Source organism: Notamacropus eugenii, chromosome 1, assembly GCF_028372415.1.
Source record: "Notamacropus eugenii isolate mMacEug1 chromosome 1, mMacEug1.pri_v2, whole genome shotgun sequence".
Lineage (NCBI taxonomy): Eukaryota > Metazoa > Chordata > Mammalia > Diprotodontia > Macropodidae > Notamacropus > Notamacropus eugenii.
The window spans coordinates 219,080,539-219,103,159 of record NC_092872.1 but is presented as its reverse complement, the minus strand read 5'-3'; the positions used below and the strand labels follow the sequence as shown (position 1 = coordinate 219,103,159).

The 22,621-nt window shown below is 38.7% G+C and overlaps 1 protein-coding gene across 4 annotated transcripts in view; it reads left to right on the top strand.

The window, feature by feature from the left end:
* WDFY4 (WDFY family member 4) overlaps window positions 1-22,621 on the top strand; it is a 382,372-nt gene that overhangs the window by 9,761 nt on the left and 349,990 nt on the right. For 3 of the 4 annotated variants that reach the window (XM_072627574.1, XM_072627546.1, XM_072627563.1), the window contains exon 2: window positions 14,793-15,046. In XM_072627574.1, coding sequence (XP_072483675.1) covers window positions 14,810-15,046 — 237 coding nt within the window. In that variant the 5' untranslated portion in view covers window positions 14,793-14,809. Of the gene's footprint in view, window positions 1-13,358; window positions 13,427-14,792; window positions 15,047-22,621 lie in introns of all 4 variants that reach the window. The other variant, XM_072627553.1, reaches the window with a different exon arrangement.

Sequence of the window (22,621 nt, the reverse complement as noted above, 5' to 3'; positions counted from 1 at the left end):
TTTCCTCATGCGTAAAATGGTAATATTGCTTTCACTAATTATGACATGGAGGAGCTATGAAGAAAGTATTTTGTAGACTCTATAGGGATAGGAATAGGAGCTGAAGCTGTGACTTTTTTTTAATACAGGTAATTTCCAGATAAACCATGATACATGTCTCCTCTAATACAGGTCAATACCTTCTCTGCAACTTAGAGTCCTAGAGGTTTGCCTAGTGCACCAAGAGGCTAAATGACTTTCTTAAGATCCCATAGCTAGGGTGTTTCAGAAGTGGGCCTGGAACCCAGGTCTTTCTCCGAGACCAATACTTTATCCTCTATGCCATGCGGCCTCCCATGTGGATTGTAAAATACCATATAAATGTATCATCATCATCATTCATTTGTGAGAGGATAGTGAACTGATCTCAAAGCCTCCTCTTAACACCTACTGCCTCTGCGGCCCTGGATGAGTCACTTTAATCTTTCAATTCTATAAGACAATCCCTAAGAATATAAGTTGAAGACAAGTTGCCAACCTGCATTAATAGAAAGTTTCCTCATCAGGAATTTTCCTTTATTAGTGAAATCACAGATCCAGCTTTTATCCTTATTATTAGTTGTTACTCAGGGGTACAGTGGATAGAGCAGCAGCCCTGGAGTCAGGAGGACCTGAGTTCAAATATGACCTCAGATACTTACTAGCTGTGTGACCTTGGGCAAGTCACTTAACCCCAACTGCCACCACTCTCCACTCCTCCCCCCACAAAAAAAGGCAATGGTAATGTGGTAAAAGAGCACAGGCCTTCAGAAGGCTTGAGTTTGAGTCCAGAATCAGCCACTTACTGGTTATGTGATCTTGGGCAAACCACTGTTCTCTTCTGAGCCTTAGTTTACTTGTCTGTAAAATAGAGTTAATACCTGTTGACTCATAGGGTTATTGTGAAGAAAGCACATTGCAAATGTTCTGACACTGGAAACACTTCACAACCTACCTCCTTTCTGTCTTTCCAGTCTTCTTGTACTTTACTCTATGTGTTCTGCAGTCCAGCTACCCTCGCCTAAGTTTGGTTTCTCATGCATGAAACTGTGTCTCCCAGCTTTTTCAGGGGGTGTCTCCCTTGCCATGAATGCTCTCCCTTTTTAGCTCCACCTGGCTTCTCTGGCTTCCTTCAAGATGCACCTCAAATCCTACCTTCAGTCAGTCAGTAAACATTTTTAAAAGCAGATAACTACTATGTGCCTGACATTGTACTAAGAAAGGCATAAGATAGCCCCTGCTCTCCTTTCCATCCCCCATCCCCCTAGACCACATCTCTTTGCCTTCTGTCTGATGCTACCATCCATTCACACTGTATATGTCATTTTTGTGCATAGTTATTTGCACACTGTTTCCTCAATTAAAATGTGAACTCTTTGAAGGCAGAGATCATTTCTTAGGGTTTTTTTGTTTTGTTTGGTATCCTGAGTGCTTTGTACACAGTGCCTGGCACATAGAAAGCTCTTAAGAAATTCTTGTAGGCTGACTGACTCCTGAAGAGTTATGTACTCTATTTCAATCTTCTTCTGACTTCTCGTCCTACTGTGGAGGTTACCTGGGAATCTCCAAGGCTTCTTCAGCAGAACTGAAGCCCTAACAAGTTGGAAAGGTGTGAAATATAACGTGAACCCAATAATCAAACTATTTGTTGATCTGGTCTGAGTACTAGCTTAAAGTCAAGAGAATCTCACCAACAGTTTGGCTAGAGTATAGTGAATTTTTAAGCCACAACAACTATTAAAAACATTCTGCCAAGTCCCAGAGAGTTTGTGATCTATTTCTGTGAAGGTTGTACCCATGCTAAAGTAATGAGAGATTTCTGAAGAAAATGTCTTAGAAATGTGGGTTAATCTTGTCACAATCCCTGTTCTTGTTAATGTTAATCCATTCCTTTTATATAGGGTATGCTCAAGCGTCTTGGATCCTCCTGAACCCATGAGTAGTCATCCATGCTTTGTTAACTCTGGGGGAGAGAGGTCATGAGTCTTCAGATTAACTTCTGCTATTTTTAGGAAGTAGATGCAAATCCAGCATCTCTGGCCAACTTTCATTTCAAAGAAACATTCTTGTTTTGACAAGCTGCCTACTTTTTTTTGGTGCCCACTTCCTCTTCCATAAAGCAAATTTGGGCTGGGGGAAATGTGTAGAAGTGAAAAGTCAAGGTAGGCTTTTGCATAGGTTAATTGGAGAGAAAGCAAAAGCAGATTTCTCCTGGGCCCCTATGAACTGCAATCTGGAATGTTTTTCATGGCTGGGAGAAGAAGAGGACTTCTTTTTCATGGATGCCAGGAAACTTCACCGTGGTTAGGAGAAAGATTTAATGAATGCTATTATGACTTCATGGCCACAGTGTGGTAATAACAAGTCAAGGTCATGGGAAGCAATCCCTGCCCTCCAGGCTTTTTCATTTCAGAGCAAAGCAGGAAAGATAGAAACAGAGTTGATAATTATTATCTATTTGTGCATGAATTTTATTTTTGAACTAAGGGGGAGGACCATTTCAGATGTGAGAATGAGTCCATGGCAGGGGTGTTGTGGGTAAAGCACTGGCTCGGAATCAGGATAACTGAACCCTCACACTTAACCAAGTATGTGACTAACTTCTTTGGACTCCAATTATCCCATCTGTAAATTGGACATCCTAATAAATTCTTGTTTACCTACTGCCTGATTAATTTATTAATTTGTTTACCTACTGAATGATTAATTTATCTTATGTTCAGGAAAGGCTGCATTAGGCTCTGATCTGCCTGACCTTGTTCTTTGGCCTGTAGTCTTTCAGGTTTATTTTCCTGTTCTGGCTTCAGTTTGATGCTACCAATAAAACTGGGCAGAACTTTGAGTGTGTAAGCAGGAAGCTTTTCTACTATCTCCACTTACTAAAATCCAGAGCCACAGATGCTTTTTTTTCAAAAGGCCCTCCTCTCTAAAGCAGACGTTTGAGGAGTTTGTCTTTCTCTATTGCTATATGTTCCCGTTTTAATTTCATACAGAGAATCATAAAATTTTAGTTATAGATGATGTCACTTTAGAAGTAATTTTAATCCAAACTCATTCTTTTTACAAGTTCAACTCAATTTGATTGAACAGATATTTATTAAGTATTTTATCATCGAACACTCCTGGAGTTACAAAGACAAAAGTGAAAACAATTGTTGCCTTTAAGATGCTTATATTCTCCCAGAGAGAAATTATATGTACACCAATAAATAAATACAATATATTTACAAAGTAAATTCCAATTAATTTTTTTTGGGGGGTGAGACACTAACAAGTGGGGATATTAAGAAAGTTTTTCATAGGTTAGAGATATCAAGAGATGGAGGTGAGGAGAGAAACACCATTCCAGGCAAGGATGGGCTTGTGCAAAAGTGAAAGGTGAAAGGTTAAAGGTCATTTACTGGTAACTGCAAATACACTGGTTTGACTAAAACATAGAGTACGTTCGGAGGAAGAATAATGAGAAATGTTGGCAAATGTCAAAGAGAGAATTTTAAGTTCTATCCTCAGTGGGATCCACTGAAGCTTCTTGAACAATGAAGTGACATGGTCTGACCTAGAAATATTCAATTGCGTGCATGATAGATTAGAGAGGGGGCTGAACAGAGGTAGGGAGGTCATGTAAAAAGCTGAGGCCTAAAGAGGCTAAGTGATTTGTCCGGAATTATACAATTTTAAGTACCCGAGGCAGGATTTGACCCCAGGTTTCTTAGACTCTGAAGTCCAGCACTCTCTCCTATACTGCCTCTCTAAAATAATTCTTTAAGGTTTTTGAGTTCTTTATATACATTCATTTAATTTGATCCTCATAATAGCCTTGTGAGAGAGGTTGGGCAAGAAACTGAGCATTGGAAAGGCAAAATGATTTGTCCATTTGTCTCATGGGTAGTAAGCAGTAGACCTGGGGTGGGAACCAAAGCCTTTTACTCCAAACTCCTCCTCCTAGAATCACTAGCTCTCTTGAAAACTTAGGTCAAGTACTATTTTTTTTTAACAAGAATTCATTTTGGAGTCTCTGTGTTGTTAGTATTATCCCTCAAAGGATTTCATGTTAACTTTGTATATATTTTGCATTTATTCATCTATGCAGCACATTTTGTTTCTTTCCAGTCAAATTCAAACTCCATTAGAGCAGAAAAAGTTTCATTTTTGTTTTAGATAGTTTCTGGAACATAGTAAGCACTTAATAGATGCTTTTTGAATTGGAATTTTTTTGCCATTATAACATTGATTCAGGTTGGTGAAAACAGGTTCCCTTCACCCAAAGAGAGAGAAGGGGGAACAGGGACATGAAGATATAGACAGAAACAGTTAATTATTACTGATAAATAGCAATGATTAAAATTCCTGATTCCAAAGGAATTCTATCATCTTCTATGTTTAAGTTTATCTGACTTACTCATAACTGAATTAGTAAGAAGCAGCTAGAGTTTGCTCATCCTACACTGCAGTATCCAGCTTCCTTTGTTTACCTCTGTGTAAAACCACATAGCTTCTAGAAATAGTACGTCATCTGGGAGATTGATTCATCATTATCTGGATAGAGAGACCCTTCTGGGAGTAGTTAGACATGTGCCTTCACTTCCCTGGATCAGACCCAGAGGATGACACTCAGGTAATTAAGCCGTACCCATTTCTCTGTAAGAATCCAGCTGGTTTGTATAATATTCAGGAAATGCTGTAGTTAGGTTAAGCTGGATGCAGTTATATTTCTTTCTATCCCTTGGTATTCCAAACTTGATAAGGAGAGCCATGCTGTCTGTAATGATTTGGTTGTTAAGTCCTTTCTAAACTTAAGAAAATAACCATAGAATCCTTTTCCGGCTCTAAGGGCCTATGACGCTATGATATTCTTGACATGCATGAATGTGTATGTGCAGAGGGTATGTATATATACATAGTGTTTGCTTACATGATGTGTAAATAACTCTTCAGTGGAAGAAAATCTAACTGTCTTACTGATGTTGTGTTGACAAAATAATTGGTTGCCTGAATCATATATTGTGATGACATCTGGTGTAACCAAGTGCCATCTGTGGCTATAGCCATGGACTCAAGATAAGAGCAGGACCTCTTCTTTAATTTGGTTGTGTGAATCCCTCTTTATACTCCTTCCAAGAAAGATTTAGAAAGACATTTTACTTACTTTATCTTATTGGGGACCTGTGTTGAAATACTTTATATTTTAGAATGTCGATGTTCTCCCCAGCAACTTAAAGAAACAAATTTGGGGGGACTGATGAATGCAGTGCCCATGTTAATGTGTTATAGAACCAAGAAACATTGATTTAACAGGAGTGAGTGCCAAAGTCCTTGGTAATATAGGGATTGTTTTCCAGACAAGTTTACCAAGCAAGTCACGTTGAGTTTGCTTTTATAACCTGCATTGAGAATGGAAAAGAAACAGATTATTTTAAACTACACTGAAAAATGAATGTTTTTATTATGTATTCATTAAATTTACAGGTTGTTCTCACTGTCAGGGCCTTTGGGCAATTTACAACCATGTATATTACAAGAAAAAAAAACACCAAGAAAAAGATACAGTTTCTACATGTTGAGCTTTCTTCCTGAAAACATATAAGGTGACAAAGTGACAGAAGAGAAAATCCATTTTTATCTTTAATTTTATCAAACAGCCATTTACTCATGGCTTGGAGGGCATTTTAAAAGAATATAATAGATTTTCATGTTTCATTTGTATTAATTTTGCATGAGGAGGATTTGTATATATCTTCTTTCTATAGTAGCCTAGGAATAAGATTCTTCAGGTTCCAGAGATGAGTTTGTTGAATCATATCTCTTAAGTTTCTTCCAGACAACCAGTCACTTTGTGGAAAATATGTGAATAACTAGATAATCATATGAGAATTGTATATTTGGAAGAAAATTTAGAAGCCATCTAGGTCAACACAAATTCCCTGAAAAAATATCCTCTATAATAATATTCCGGATGAAAGCTTCAACTAATCTCTTCCTGAATGCTTCTCAGAATTTCCTAAGTCACCAAAAATAGTTTTCTCCTTGGGTGACTCTAACTGGTAGAAAATTCGTCAACATCTCAAGTCAAACTATGTTTTCTTGTATCTTTTGTCTGTTGATCTTAGTTCTGCCTTCTGGAGAAATTCAAAATAAATCTAATTCTCTTTCAACATGGTAATAATTTTTTAAAAAGCTAGTCTCTCTTCCCCCTCCCTATCATCCCTATCCCCACCCACTGCCCACTGTTCCTTAATTTGTTCCTCATATGACATGGTTTCAAGATCCCTCACCGTCCTGGATACCCCATTATTCATATGTTCCAGTTTGTCAGCAGTGGGTTGGAATGACATTGGAATTGTGACTTCATTAGTATAGGTAACTTCCAAAGAGGAAGCTTCCTCCTCCAGGGCATATTGGAAGCTTCTATTTAACTTATAATCTTAAAGAGATGCCCGGGACACTGAAAAGCTGAGTGCCTTGCCAAAGACCCCTAAACCAGTACGTGTCAGATGCAAGGCAGATCTTCTTGACTCTGAGACCGACTTTTTATCAACTGTACATAAAATATTTGCATGAGGGATTACTATGTAAATGTAGCTCTTAGGTCATATGGATAAGTATGACCTGGAATCTGGTCTGCCTCTATGGAAAATAGGAGGAGGACCATCCATGTTAACTGGTGGCAGGGGAAGAGCAGCTGAGATCTAGGGGTCACTGAGACTGAGGAATCTCTCCTACTTCCAAGAGAGCTATCAGGCTAGACTTGTGTCTCTCTGTTGCCCCTCAAAAACTGCTAGTTTAGCATTACAGTTCCAAGGGATTCTGAGCAAAAGAGGCTTCCCTGATTCCCCTCAAGGGGGGAGTGGGACTCAGCTTATAATGGTCAACTTTGTTCCCTTTCACCAAAGGCTGATTATATAAGAATCATCACAAATAGTGAACAGTGAATAAACCAGTTTAGCCAAGTAAAATAGTAAAGGGGTCAGAGTTGTTATACAAATTAGAATAAATTAATCAACCAACCTTGATTAAGCACCTATTATTTACCAAGCACTGTTCTAAACAGTAGGGATACAAAAAAGTGGCAAAAGAGAGTCCTTGCCCTCAAAAAAGTTAGATCAAAGAATACCCAATAGTAAGGAAAATCTTTGGCTGGCAATGAGATAAAACATTTCAACTCAACCAAGAAGAGAAGGAATGATGTCTCCAAGTGGCTCTGCTCTCAATGGTTACAAATCTCCAGCATAGCAAGCACTAGCATTCAAAGGACATGATGGGACAGAAGAGTTTCCAAGGACTCACAGTATTCATTCAAATGTCTTTGTTTGCCTTTTGCAATTGCTTCTCTCAGAGCCTTGCCCCAAAGTATATTCTCTAACAGTCTTCTTTATGTAGGTCTTCAGTGATGCAATCAGCGTTCTCTTGGTCAGTTGGGAGTCATGTTTCTCCTCATATACCAGCTGTCCACAATCTCAAAGCCCTCCCAATCACCCTCATATGTCTTCCTCCTTCTTCAGTTCAATTTCTTCTCCTGCTCCTTTCCCCATACAACCTTCTCCCACAGAAGCCAGAACTGAATAGTCAACCTTCTGATGATGATGAGTCTCTTAGAATTTATCTTGACTGGTCTTCAGACCACCACCATTCTTTCCCTGTGTTTGACGTAAAACACTGATGAAGCACTCATCCTGCATCAGGCATTGTTCTAAGTCCTGAGTATACAAAGAGAGGCAAAATCAGTCCCTGTCATTAAGGAGTTCACATTTTAATGAAGGAGAAAACATGAAAATAATCAGGTACATGAAAGATATATACACAGTAGATCAGAGGTCCTCTGATATGGGAAGTCATTGGTAGCTGGAGGAATCAGGAAAGGTCTACTGTGGAAGATGAGATTTGAGCTTAATCTTGAAGGGAGCCAGAAAAGCTGGCAGGGAGAGATGCAGAGGGAGAGCATTCTAGGAACTGAGGCAGCCACTTTAAATATACAGAGACTGGAGATGTGTTGTTTTGGATTAACAACATATAGTTCAGTGTAGCTGCACAGAGGGAAGGAAAATATAAGGAAACTGAAACAATACAAAGCGCCAGATTGTGAAGAAATTAAGGGAGAACTTTATATTTGATCCTGAAGTTATTGGGGAACCTATTGGAATTTATTGACTAGAGGAATGATGTCAGGCCTACTCTTTCAGAAAACCACTTTGGTAGTTGAACGGAGTATGGATGGACTTGACTGAATGGACTGGAGTGTCCATTGAGCCTGTGTGTTTAGAGAAAGGCCTTTAGAAGACTAAACTGAGTTGGAAAATTTGAAAGCTATTCATTCACTTGCTTTTGTAGCTTCCTGAAGTTGGATTCCAATGCATAAAGGCCACCCTTTTATCTGGTACACAATGGAATAGAACTGTTGCCCCATGGTGAAAAATAAGGGGAAGAAAAGGATTACTTTGGGGAAAGTGTCACAGAAGGAGTTACCAACTTTAGTCTAGGCTGCCATTTAAACTCTGAAATGAAGAGGTTCTGTGTTTGCCCAGAGCTAAAAATAAAACATGATGAATCCTTTCTGCTGTCTCAGTCACAAGTGGACAAGCAACTTGTCATCCCATCTGTTTCATTTCTTGTGAAGTTGATGGCATATGTGGCCCTTGTAGGTTTCTTTTAGTAACTGTGTTTGGGCATGTTTTCCCCCTTCTGGGGCAGACTCCAGTGAAAATTTCATGACATAGTGGCGAAAATCTCAGTCTTTGTTTCAGAGTCTCAGTTAGTGATCGTGCTTACTAGGTAGATGATCCTCAATCAAGCCACAGTTTCCTCGTCTGAGAATCTTATTTCTTGCATTATTTCCTCACAATGTTGTTGTGAGGAAATGGTTTTTTCAATTTTAAAGTGCCTGCACATGTGAATTTACAATTATTATTTCTAATGTCTCCTTAGAGTTATATACTCTTTGTTTTGCCATCCTTAAAGTGCTACATAATAATAATTATTTTATAGCTGTCCTTCCTCATCTTTAATACCAAGAATGCTATCCTTCCTCCTTGCCCCCAAATGACACCATAATAACCCCACACCGCAGTGTGGCCACTGCAGTCAGTTCTGCTGATGTTCAGTGCCCCGGGGCTGAGCCAGCTAGCTTGTCTCAGCTTAATGGCCAAGGTGCTGGTTCTTGCATAAGAGTGAAAACAGTTGTCAGATCAGTTGCCTTACCTAGAAAGAAATGGTTCCAGTGGAGGCTGAGAGTGAAAAGAGATGCCAAGCACCTAGGGCTTCTGCCAGCCAGTCCTATGTCCAGAAGTCTTTTTAAAACACTCTGGCTGTTGCTTTCTGTTTCAGGAAGGGGACAGGGGAGGGATAGAATTAGGAACTCAAAATTTAAAGAAAAATGTTAAAAATTGTTTTTTCTTGTAATTTGGGAAAAAATGAAATATTATTTAAAAACACTTTGACTGCTCACTTCATCCAGATCACAAAACAGTCAATTAATAAATGTTGGCATCCTTACTGTGTTTACTGTTCAAGTATGTAGGGGTCATTCAGATAATTCCAAATCAATTTAAAATGTGTTCAGTCACATCATGAGAGGCAATACAGACTTTAAAAATATGAGGCTTGGTCAGAACAATAACTGGTTATCTACTCTATTTTGCCTGAGCTGCGTCTCCTATTTCTGTGGCTTTGGATAGGTTGCCCCCCTCACCTCCTGTAATATGAGGCCTTCTAACGTTCTTTCTACCTCCCAGAATCCTTTTATTTCCTTCAAAACTCAATTCAAGGAGTATGTTGTACCTGGAACCCTCCCTGACTCCTGTAGCATCTAGTGGCTTTCCCCTATAAATTAATCTTGTATTTATTTTGCATGTATTTCTATACATGTTCATTCAATTACAATATTATTGGTATAGTGATCAACACAGAGTAGCCACTTAGCAAATGGTTTTTCATTGATTCACTGGTTCATGAGCATATCCCTTCCCCACCCCCACTCCAGAATATGAACTCCTTGAGGGCAAGAACTCTTACTTTTTGTCTTCTTATTTTAAATGTTGCCTAGCGTAGTGCCTGACACATAGTAGGTACTTAATCAATACTTATTGATTAATTGAACCTAGCCCTACAGGCACTTTTGCAGGGGCTGTGGTAGCTGCCCTTCATTTCTTAGATGACTAAACCTGGAAGGAAACATAGAAGTTACCAAGTCCAAACCCTGATTTAGTACAGGAATCACCTCTACACCATCTAACCTAAAGGAAGTGATTGCCTATAAATTTTAACAACCTGTTGTGTATTATCCATTCAGTTCAAATTAACATTTTTTTTAAAACACCAACTGATTAAAAGGGACTATCTCAGATACTGGAGATACAAAGACCAAAATCCATCCCTGCCCTCTAAAAGATTACATTTTACTAGAGAGATTCACATACACATGTAAGTACAAAATAATATAATTTTAAAAAGGAAAGAGAACTCATGTCTTGGAAAGAGTCATTAGAAAAGGCCTTAAGTAAGAGGTGGCAGGTGAGATATGATTTGAAAGAAGCTAATAATTGTGTGAGGTAGAGGTAAGATATGTATACATGTCATATGTGGGGAGTATTGACTATGGGAAATAGACAGGTTGGCAGGTCTGTTTGATGAGAACAGAGAGTGAAGGGGAGTAATTGGAAATGAGACTAGAAAGTCTTCCTTCAAATTTCAGCTAAAGTCCCACCTTCTGATAGAAGCTTTTCTTTAGTCTTTTAGTTTTTGATATCCATTTTCTCTCTCTCTCTCTCTCTCTCTCTCTCTCTCTCTCTCTCTCTCTCTCTCTCTCTCTCTCTCCGTCTCTCTCTCTCTCCGTCTCCCTCTCTCTCCTTTCTGTCTCTGTCTCTGTCTCCCTCTCTCTCTGTGTCTCTCTCTCTGTCTGTCCATACACACACACACACGCACACACACACACACACACACACACACACAATCTTGTTTGTACATAACTGTTCACATGTTGTCTCCCTATCCTGTGAGTTCCTTGAGGACAGAGACCATGGGGTTATTTGTTTTTGTTTTGTTTCGTTTTTGCCTTTCTTTGCATCTCCAACACTTGGAACAGTGCCTAGCACTTACCAGGGACTTAATAAATGCTTGATTTGATTTGACTAACTGGGAATCATTTTAAAGGGAAGGATTTAAATGTTGAACTGAGATTTTGTATTTTATTCTGAGGGCAGTAGGAAGTTACTGAAGTTTGTTAAATAGTGGAATGACTTGGTGTTTTGGGAATATCAATCTTTAAGCAGTGTGAAAGGTCATTTGGAGAGAAGAGAACTTGGAAGCAGGGAAAACAGTTGGAAGATTGGTGTCATAGTATAGTAATTATTAGTAAAACTGAGGTAGAAGTTCTCTGAGTAGAGAGAAGGGGACAGATGGGGGAGCTTCTATGGAAGTACAATACATAAGAAATGGTATTGAGTATTTGGAATTGGGCTGAGGAAAGAATGTAGAACAATGTCCAAGACTCACCTAACCTAACCAATTCACAGGGTAAGAAGTTTTATGATTTCATTACTAATGAAGTAACACTTTTTATCGGTCATAAAACTTTTTTCATGTTTCAGATATAGTATCACTGAGCTAGGTACTTCCTCCAGGAATACAGATTGTAGCCAATCAATGCTTTTTCATCTGGTGCAGTTTTTTTTGGCAATCCACAAACAATTGACGCAAGATATCATATTATTTGAGTCTTTCAGTAAGTTGTCTATCGCTAGTGTAACAATCATCTGTGAAAAGTCTGCCAGTTTCCTTCTAATTGTCATCCACAATGCCCTGGATGGAGGTATAGAAATAATGCTAAAAAAAGATTCTATGGAGAAAGTAAGTACATCAGGACTTCCATACATGTTCCCAGTGCATTTGTTGTGCATTTTCTTTGTTTACCTTTAAAACTCAAGTTTTCTACCTGGAAAGACTTTCATGAACTGAGGTTCAGTGAAGTGAGTGGAACATCACGTACAGTAAGTGCAACATTGTATGATGACCAACTTTGTTAGACTTAGCTCTTCTCAGCAACACAATGATCTAAGACAAATCCAAAAGACTAATTATGGAAAATGCTATCCACGTCCAGAGAAAGAACCATGGAGTCTGAATGCAGATCAGTGCATACTGTTCTCTCTCTCTCTCTCTCTCTCTCTCTCTCTCTCTCTCTCTCTCTCTCTTTTTTTCATAATTTTTCCCTTTTGTTCTGATTCTTCTTTCACAACATGACTAAAGTGGAAATATATTTAAAAAGTCAAAAAAAAAATAAAACTCAAGTTTTCTGTTGCAATTATATCTCCAAAATGTAGTGCAAGTCCTTTGGGCTCTAAGCCCAAGCATGCAAAATCAGTGATATGGCTTAGTGAGAAAATAAAGGTGTTAGATAAACTTCATGCCAGAATGTCTGCAGTCTCTGCTGGCCATGAGTTTGGTGTTAATGAACAGAGATTCTTTATATCTGCAAAAAAGGAGGAAAGTACTTGTAAAAGTGTTCATGAATTCCCTCCAGAATCCACTCCAGAAAGTGCTAACATAACCTATCAAGTGTGGAATGAAGGAATTGAAAAGAACAGAAAAGAAGCTAAGTTTGTGGGTAAATGAGATGATGGTCACCCCCACCCTCTTGCTGGTATTCACACTGCCCAGTGAGATTCCTGCCTCCTCTGTGGGCACTGTGTGAGTTGAGTGGGTTGGCACTGTGTGAAGAAGCATGGTTGGTCTGGACTACCAAACTCAGATGGGGCTGGGACTCATGTGACTCAAGGGGTCAAAAGGGAGATTAAAGATGGCAGGTTGGCACTTTCCCTTTTTTTACCTCAAAGTTCTGACATCACAGCCCCTTCCCCTTCTCTTGTCTCACTCCCTACATTCTATGGGCAATTTATGGTTACTGTGTTAGAAAAAATGTTTATTATCAGAATTAATGTTTTATTATAAAGAAATGTATGCAGAGAAGCATATTTTTAACAATCTCTGGTGGCTGTGGGAACCTAACACCATAGGTTCAGTGTGTCAACATTCAAAGTTTTGACTTTTGCACCATTTTCTAGAAATGTTTATCCCTATGAAAATGAGGATTGATTCTATAAAGACAAAATGCATATATATTGTATATCTTCTATATCTATATCTGTGTATAGACAAGCATTTGTGTATATAATACGTTCATATGTGTACATAGATATATTTATGTGCATGTGTGCATGTGTATGTGTATATGTGTATGTGTATGTGTATATATATGTAATTTATATATATAATATATATTATATAATATATATGTAGTTTGATTCATACCATCTCCTTGAGAGCTAGATTCCATTCTTCCCATTTTACAGATGAACAAATGAATGTTCAGAGGAGATAGCTGACTTGTCCTGGATCACTTATCAAGCAAGAGTTTGAGGTAGGACTTGAACTCAGTTTTCAGTCTGGCAAATTCAGTGCTCTCTTCACTGTGGCACCATGTACATATAAATATATATGTGCATCTATGTATATAATGTATATACATACATTCATACTCAAAGACTACAATCTACAAGATTTTGTAGAAGGAAAAACAATTTGAGGGAAGGGGGATTGTTCTTCTAAGAAAGTCAGGAACTGTCCTAAGCTGAGACATCAGAATAGCACAGATGATTGACCTGAAGCAAGGGATATAAAACAATAGATTTACTTAACTTACAAGCCAATAGTTGTTGATTAGAAAGTAAAGATATGTGTTGATAGTCATATTGTTTAGGTAATGCTGCCCCCTTTCATTTAGAACATCACCTAATCTTTAATTTCTATGAACTTGTATCTTCCTCATTCCAAAATTACCTGTACTCATTGTCCCACACTGCCAGTTAGATCAAGTTACTCTTAAGAGGTAGCGTGAGGACCATCTCCAGTTATCCTGATCTACATCTGGCCACTGGACCCAATGACTCTAGAGAAGAAAGTGAAGCTGGTGACTTTGTATAGCCCTCCCTCACTTAAATCCAATTCACTTGCAAGTCATGGCATCACCTCCCTGAGGTCATGGTCCTCTTCTAGAATGAAGGACAAACAACAAGAAGCACCATAATGTAGTAGAGAGAGAGCTGAGCTCAAAGCCAGAGTGACCCAGTTCAAGTCCCTCATCTGCCATATTGGCTTCATGACACTGGGCCGGTCATTTAACCTCTCTCTTTCCTAGGCCAATCCTGAAGACTCTATGTTGTACAAAGAGTACCAACTGCTTTGGTGGAAGAAGTTTCTTTTCCCAATGAAATGTCTAGTCCCTCTCCCTACTCCTACTCTAGGATTGCAAAAAGCAAGGTTTACCTTTGATTCTTTGTAACTCATTTTACTTTTACTCTTTATACCCTTAGATTCTTGTATACAAAATGACTCAAATGTCTCCTTTGTGCATTTTTATGAAGCCTCCTTTCGAGTTAATCAGTTAGTGAAGATTCCCCTGGAGGTCAAAGGGACCAGATGGCTTTGAATCTGAGGGGAGTGGGGTACAGTAGAGTAAGAGAATATATTGGTTCCAAACTAAGACTATGAAAAGAAGGAAGCTAAAATTCAAGATACAGACCTATAAATGTGTCAACATCATCATTATATTTATTGATTCTGTTCTTTGTCCAGCTATCTTCACCATTTAATCTCAAGTAATTGGGGATCATATGTACCTAGAGTCGTATCGAGTGAATATCGTAGCTTATATTGATTCCTGAAGTTAAATGCCAGAAAATTCTGTGACAAGATGGCAACTTTGTCTATTTACTTTTTTGAAATAGGTCACTTGGACTGAGACATGGATAAAGAAGACTTCTCACGGGAGCAAGAAGATGTGCCGAACAAGACAGATCAAGAAGCAAGCTCTGGAGATCTTTTGCAGCCTGAACTCCTCCAGGAAGGGCATCCCCAATGCCCCACTGCCCTGTGGGAGATGCTAGAGAGGCAGTTTCTGGAATATGCACAGGCAGCCCCTTTCCTCAACCCAGAGAAACAGCAGAGGACTTTTTTGAGGCTTCTCCCTCTGTTTCTGAAGGTCTGTATTCTTATTTTTGGAACTGGATGAAAGGAGGGGACTGGCACAGGTTTAGAAAAAAGACACAGATAATTTCTGAGAGTTGTAGTCCCCAGGATACATATATGCCATCCATCAAGGATGCCTATCTTCCTGGAATGCTTTAAAGAGTATCTTTTTATGTCAGCCTTTTGTTTGAGTATTGATTTGAGGGTTGTTATTGGAAAGCCATGAACTTACACGTAAAGCACTTTAGCAGGTGCTATTAAGGTACAGAGAGGACTGCAGGAGTTGCTGAGTAGAGCAGGACAGAGGGAGGATCTTCCAGCATTTTAGTGCCTGGCCAGAAAAGACTGGTCAGTAAAACAAACAAACAAGAAAAAACTTTGGTTAAAATTTCACTTAAGAATTGGCAAGGTATAGGTTGGCCACAGGTATATTAGAATCCAACTTTCATCGTTTTATTTGAGAATCTAAAGGTTTTTCAAAGTTTCTGGAACTCATATATAATAATACAAATTAGCATTATAGACATATGCATTCTAAATCCTATGATCTAATAAGCATCATTTTGTAGAAAGGCTTTAAACCTTTTACATCGATTACTTCATTTATAGCTTTAATATATTTGAGGAGTTAACAAGGGACAAGCATTTGGATTACTCTTCCATTTTAACAAGTCAGAAAACTGAGGCACAGAAAAGTATCTGAAGCAGAAAAAGAGCTGAATTGACAAATTCTGATACCATTTTCCAGGACCAGTGATATATCTATAACACGTCAAATATGAATTATGTTGTGAAGTGAAAATTTGTATTTTGTGTTATGATTTTTTTCCTCTGATGATCTGATTTGGGATTTCAAGGGACTGAAAGACAGCCCACACTTAGTCTCCTTGTATAATGTAGGCTACTAATATTAAAACAAACTCTCCAAAAACCTGATGTTTGTTTCGATTTAGATTGAAACTTTTAATGAAAGTATTTGTTCTTGTTTGCCTCAAATATCTTATTTTTGAAATGCTTAAACAAATATTTTTCATTATAATTCTAATTTATTTCACATTAATCATATTTCATAGAAATATTTTACAGAGAAGTCTTTTAATTTTATTGCAAGAATGTATACAGAAAGAAATCATATTCTCTACTTCTTCCTCTGCCACCCCCATTTTTTTCTGGTCCTGAGAAGTAGTACAGCACATGTACGTAAATACCAGGGGTGATCAGCCTTCCTTGACCACTGTAGCAGTCTGGTTTCAAGAGCTTTGAGAAAGTCAGGGCTAGAAGTGTTTTATATTTAATAGTATATCCAGAAAGGTACCATCCTTCCAGAGGCATCAGGCTGAAGAAGAAAAATCAACTGTATAAGTACGAATACACCATATTGACAGGGAGTGGCACACCCTCTCCCATACATGGATATCTAAATAATAGCTACTCCAGAGAGTGAGTGTGATTAGGGCTCATACATAAGGGAGCATGAAGGGGTACAGGGACAACTCATACCTCAAAGACTGCAGAATGATGTCTTCTGGTGATGTTACTGTGCTCTTTTCAGTAGAATTGTTCCCCGTTAGATGTGAACTCTCTGCTTAATGCATTATTCCACTGGACCTGTTTTTTCTTGGGTGGGGCAGGGTTTCTGTTAGATATGGGGCTTCTGCCTTACTGGGTTTTCAGTCTGCGAGGGTATAGCACTAGCACTGGTAAACTGATTGCACTATAGTCACAACCATCACAATAAAAGCCAGGTACTGGACATCCTAGGCAAAATTGGGTCTGCACCTGTCTGTCTCTATGTCTGGACCAAAGATAGGAATCTTCTGTTATGGAGAAGTACCTTAGATTAGCAACTCTTACATATCCCCAAGATCCTTTCTGTCTACAGTGTAAATTATTCTGAGCTGTGACTAAAGGTAACAAAGAGGCAAATTCAGGACTCTTGATCCATCTAGTTAGAGGGTAATAGAATTGCAGATTTAGAGTCAGAAGGAGTCTTATAGGCCATTGTGTCCAACCTCCTTATTTACAGATGAGGAAACTGAGGCATAGAGAAGTTAAGTAACTTGTCCAGCATCAGAGAACTATGGAATATTTGAAGTGGAATTCAAACTCAGATTTTTTTCGTTCTAAGCCCAATACCTACTCTCTATATTTGTTTTTGATATGCATATTTGCCAAGAGCTAAGCCTACATGATTTGGTACCTTATTGTGATTCTGTCAGTGAAAACTATTCTCCCTACAGTATTGATTAAAATTACAATAAAGTGGATGAAAGGCAGACTTAGGTTGGTAAATAGTTTGAAGATTTGCCACATCCATCTTTGACTGTTTATATTGACAATGTTTTTCCTCCGTGAAGTCTGGGAAGGTGATGACCTCAATCAACCTTCATCTTCTCCCCAAAGAAATTCCCTTTATATTCATGATATGAAATTTTTCTTTTCTGACTGCCACTTCAGGAAGAGATGTTCTTATTCCTGATGTCTGAATTCACAGTAGCCACTGTGGTTTCAGAAGCTAGTTTCAAACTGTTTCCATATGATGCTAAGGTGACCAGTCAAAAAAACAATTTAATAAAGCCTCAAGTTGTCTATAGGGTGCAAAACAACTTTGAAGATTTTTCCATTATTTTGACTCCTCCCCCTCAAATAACTGTTTATTTTTGAGCACATGTAGATTTTCCCTTAGCCAGAGTTATCACTCTTTTAATTCTCCTGCTGTTTTCATGACAATTTAGAAAGATCTAAATGCTTAAAGTCATTTTCTGACAATACAACCAGAATCCCAAGAATAGTTTATCTGTTCATGTCACTTTCATGTCATTCTCAAAATGACAAATGCTTATACTTTGACTACTTCTGTAGAAAATACTTTCCTGTTTTCTGGAACGGTGCCACAGTGACAATCCAAATAGTGAACATTCTCTTTTGAAGGCCCTTTCTCACTTCTCATTGTGTCTTCTGCTTTAACACATTTCCTTCTTTCTCCTCACCCTACTCCCCTCCCCTATAATAGGTGTGTTTACAAAGCTTAGAGGAAGATTCTGAAACTGTACCAGCAAACCTGTGATAGAACTAATTCTTTCAGGAAGAACTAATTCTTTTCTGAATGGTTTATTGCCTCTGCCCCTCCCATTTATTAATTATGAATCCCCTCTACAACGTTTCAAAAAACGTTGTCACACACCCTTCCCTCAAGGACTTACAGTGGCTGAGACATCATCAGTCCCTGAGATAGGTATTCTATTTTTGGACAATATTATTTGTCAATTATTTTTCTTATATATTTAGCACCCTAGTATTTTCTACCTGTTAGCTCTCATTCTGTTCTGAGTCCAAGCATGGTAAACTGGCAAAGACTCCCCTAAAATCTTCAGTCTTTTAAATATGAACTTTTATCTAAGTCCCATCTCCTTGATCTTATAGCTATTGGTTTTTGAACATTAATTTGTTCAAATATTGAATATTTGTATATTTCATCTAAATTTACTTTATATTTTATAGAATAAAAGGTCAAGAGTAAGAAGGGACCTCAGAGGCCATTTAACCTAGTCCTTTCATTTTACCGATGAGAAAAACGAGGCCCAAAAAACTTAAGTGACTTGCCCAAGGTCATTCAGGGAGTGAGCACCAGAAGTGGGATTTCACTCTAGGCTCTCTGACTCTAGAGCTAGTGTATCTTCCAGTTCTGTTATCTACCATATTAGCTGTCTCTTTCAGCTTTGTGTTACCTGAAAATTTGACAAGCATGCTACTTGTATCTATACCCAAAGTCATGATAAAAATGTTAAAACGAAAAAGTTTGAGGGGATGCCAATCCCCTCAAATGGCACTGTTCAATTATGCAGAACTTTTGGGGCCTATTTGTTTAGCCAGTTAGGAATCCATCAAATTGCATTATTATTCAACCTATATTTTGAGCAGTTAGGTGGCACAATGCAAAGAGTCCTGGTGCTAGAGTCAGAAAGAGTCTTCTTCCTGAGTTCAAATTCAGCCTCAGAGACTTACTAGCTGTGTGACCTTGGGCAAACCCTGTTTGCCTCAGTTTCCTCCTTTGCAGAATGAGGTGGATAAGGAAATGGCAAGCTACTCCAGTACCTTTGCCAAGAGAACCCCAAATGGGGTCACTAAGAGTCAGGCATGTCTGAACAACAATGATGAACTAGCCCATATCTCTTTGTCTTGTCCAGAGCATATCATGGGATAATTTGTTAAATATCTTGCTGGAATCCTGATATACTGAACCTACAGAATTACCTAAATTTGTGAGTCCAGTATTATATCAAAATAGAAAGTGATGTTAGTCAGCTGTAGCTTGTCCTTAGGCCCCTGTATTAGCTTTTTTGCTAAGTGCTCCCAAGCTGGACGTTGAATTTATTGTTCTCCAATTTCATTCTAAGGTCAAGATCAATCTTTCACTTATCAGTGTATCATTGGAAGAATTTACACTCTCCCTCTTCAAATGGAGACAACATTTGCCCATATTCACTGCTGTAACATCTCTCCAATTCTTTATTTCTCAAATACTCTGGCATATAGTGTAGAGGTCACTTGGTACTCATCAAGGGAAACTGAGTGATTTCTTATTGTCTCCTCATTTGAATTGGATTTCAATTCCTTGATCCCCATTTTTCTTTTAATATTTCACTCTGAAGATCTTTCTCTGATAGGAAGAACAGAGGAAAATAGGAGCTGAATAGTTCTTTTCTTTTAGTTTTGAACAGCCCAATTTGTAGCAGTCGTGGAGTGCATAAAGAGGAAATATATCATGTCCACATGCTAAGTTCAGCAGGCTTTCATATAAATGGCTGCACATTTGTCTTTTAATGCCAAAGAAACACTTGTAATCATTAAGTTCCCATACTAAGGGGGATAGTGGTGAATCATAAATATAAAATTAGAAGACACCTCAGGACATCTACTTCAACTTTTCCATTTTACAAAGATATTGAGTCCTAGGGAAGTTACGGGACTTTTCCAAGGTCACACAGAAAGCATTAGAGCAGAAACTTGAACTCAAGTCCTCTGATTCCTGAGCCAGTGCCCTGTTCACTGCACTCCACTGTTTACTTCACAATATTTTCCTTCTCAACAGTATTTCAGAGATCCATGATTTCTTTGGTATTGGCACTCATTCCATTGATAAGGCCTGCAGTGTTGTGATCTCTCTGTCTCTCTCTGTCTCTCTCTGTCTCTGTCTCTGTCTCTCTCTCTTTCTCCCCTTTTGTAGCCAAAAGAATTCATTATCCGATAGTCAACCTTCTAGAGAAAAGTCTCCTTGGATTTAGCTAAGCTGACCCTCAGATAACATCCCATCTTTGGACCTGTATTTGAAGACATTTTAGGTTGGAAGGACCTATCAGAACTTGCCCCAAAGTTGCCATTCTACCATATCAGATGAGAGCTTTAGACAAGGATCAAAATAGAGTGTTACTGTGAAGTAACAAGGTGAGTTTTCATGTGTGATTTGTGAAACCAGTCATATTCTATGGTCAGCCTCTTTATGAGGGGCAGAGTGATTTATATATACACACACAGACAGTTTGAAATAGTGGTTAGAGAGTTGATTTCCAAGGCACAAAGACCTTTGTCTTGTATTCATGGCATAGCAGATAGAGATATGAATTCAATGTAATAAGACTTGGATTCAAGTCCCACCTTGGATGTGTACTGAATGTGTGACCCTGGGCAAGTCATTGCAACTTCTCAGGGCTCCAGTTGACTTTCTAAGACAGAGTTGCAGAGAAGGCGCTGACCTATGTTGACAGTTTTCTCGTCTAGCAGGTCTCTGGACCAGGAAAATCACATCCTTCTTCATTCACATACTTACAGGATGCTTAAAGATGTTGTTGTTTGTCATTCCTTCTCCAAGAGGACCATAAAGTCTGGAAGGTGATGCCATGACTTGCAAGTGAATTGTATTTAAGTGAGGGAGGACTGTGCAAACTCATCAGCTTCACTTTCTCCTCCAGAGCCATCTGGGTCCAGTGGCCAGACATAGATCAGGGTGACTGGAGATGACTTAAGAATGAAAAAGTCAGAAAATGGGCAACAATATGGTAATCTCATAGTCATTACCATGCCATTACATCATCCAGATCTTGAATTCCTCTACCTTCTTATCGCCCAAAATCTTCCTCATATCCCTCCTGACTTTTCCTTGGACATCTAATTTCATTTCTTGGTTTCCCTGCAAGGAATCAGCATGGAGTCTCACAAGACATCCCAGTGCAACTTACATAATGTCAGTAAAGAGAAGTTCTAAGAAGTATTAAAGCACATTTTCCCGGCACATAAGCTCCTCTTTGGGGGCAAATTAGGCCTTTTTGGAAACTACATTAACTCTTTCAGGCCTCGAGGGTACCATCTGATAAATGATTGTTTCAGTGCACAAAATGGTACCCTCGTGGCCTCAAAGAGTTAATGCAGCTTCCAGAAGTGCCCAATGTGCTCCCAGGAAGGAATTTGTGTCCAGGGAGAAGCTGGCTCAATTTACAATTACTGTTCAACTCACAGTGGCCCAGTTTACGTTATTGTATCGTGCCTTTTACGGTCCCACTGCTCGCTAGCTGCTGCAAATACTCCTGAGTCAACCTACTGTAAATTGGTCTTTGAGGGGTTTGCAAGTGCATGGAGTGGGCAAGAGTGTTTGTTAGAAAAATATCACAGTGGAGTTCTCAGAAATGGAAAGAAAAGCAATTTTCACAAGGAACTTTTGAGTCAGAAGATTCAGACTTTTTTCTGCTAGGGTTTGATTTTCTCAAGGTTTTTTGTTTGTTCCAAGTGATGATTACTAGCACAGTGAAAATTAGCCATACAAGCCCTCTTTCTCTGTGTATGTGTATATATATGTATATTATATATATGTACATCTTGTGTATATGTGTCTATATGCTATCTGTATGGGCACTTCTAGGGATAGGGACTAGATATGTGATTTAATTGGACGTTCCCTCATGGGGCAAGGACCTGAGTTCAAATCCAGCCTTAGACACTTGACACTTATTAGCGGTGTGACTCTGGGCAAGTCACAACCCCGATTGCCTTACCCCCCCAAAAAAAAAAGACTAAGAAGAAACTCCCTCATGAGGAAAGTCTTTTTACCAATGCACATTGACACCTTCTCTGTGACACAATCATAAAGCATTACCTGGAGCAATGAGAGGTTAAGTCACTTGCCCAGGGTCACACAGCCAGCAGGTGTAACAGATGGGACTTGGACCCAAGTTGAGATCTCTATCTACTACAGTATAGTGGTAAAGTGACTATACTAGATATGTAAATGTCATCGGTGTGTCTCTTCCCTGATCCCCACAGTTGTTATATTCTCTGAAAATTGCTTTGAAATCATTTTGTGTACTTTGAATTGCTGCCTTCATACATGTTGCCTTTCCCCTCCACCTACCCCCTTAAACCAATATTAGTTTATTGAAGGCAGCGACAGATCATTTCTCGTTTTTTTATCCTCAGTGCTTATCTCAGTGCCTGACATGGAGTACTTCATAAAAGCTTGAATTATATTGAATTGAATTGTGTATAAATATTGGCTGTGGTGTGTGTGTATGCATACACATATATATATGTGTGTATG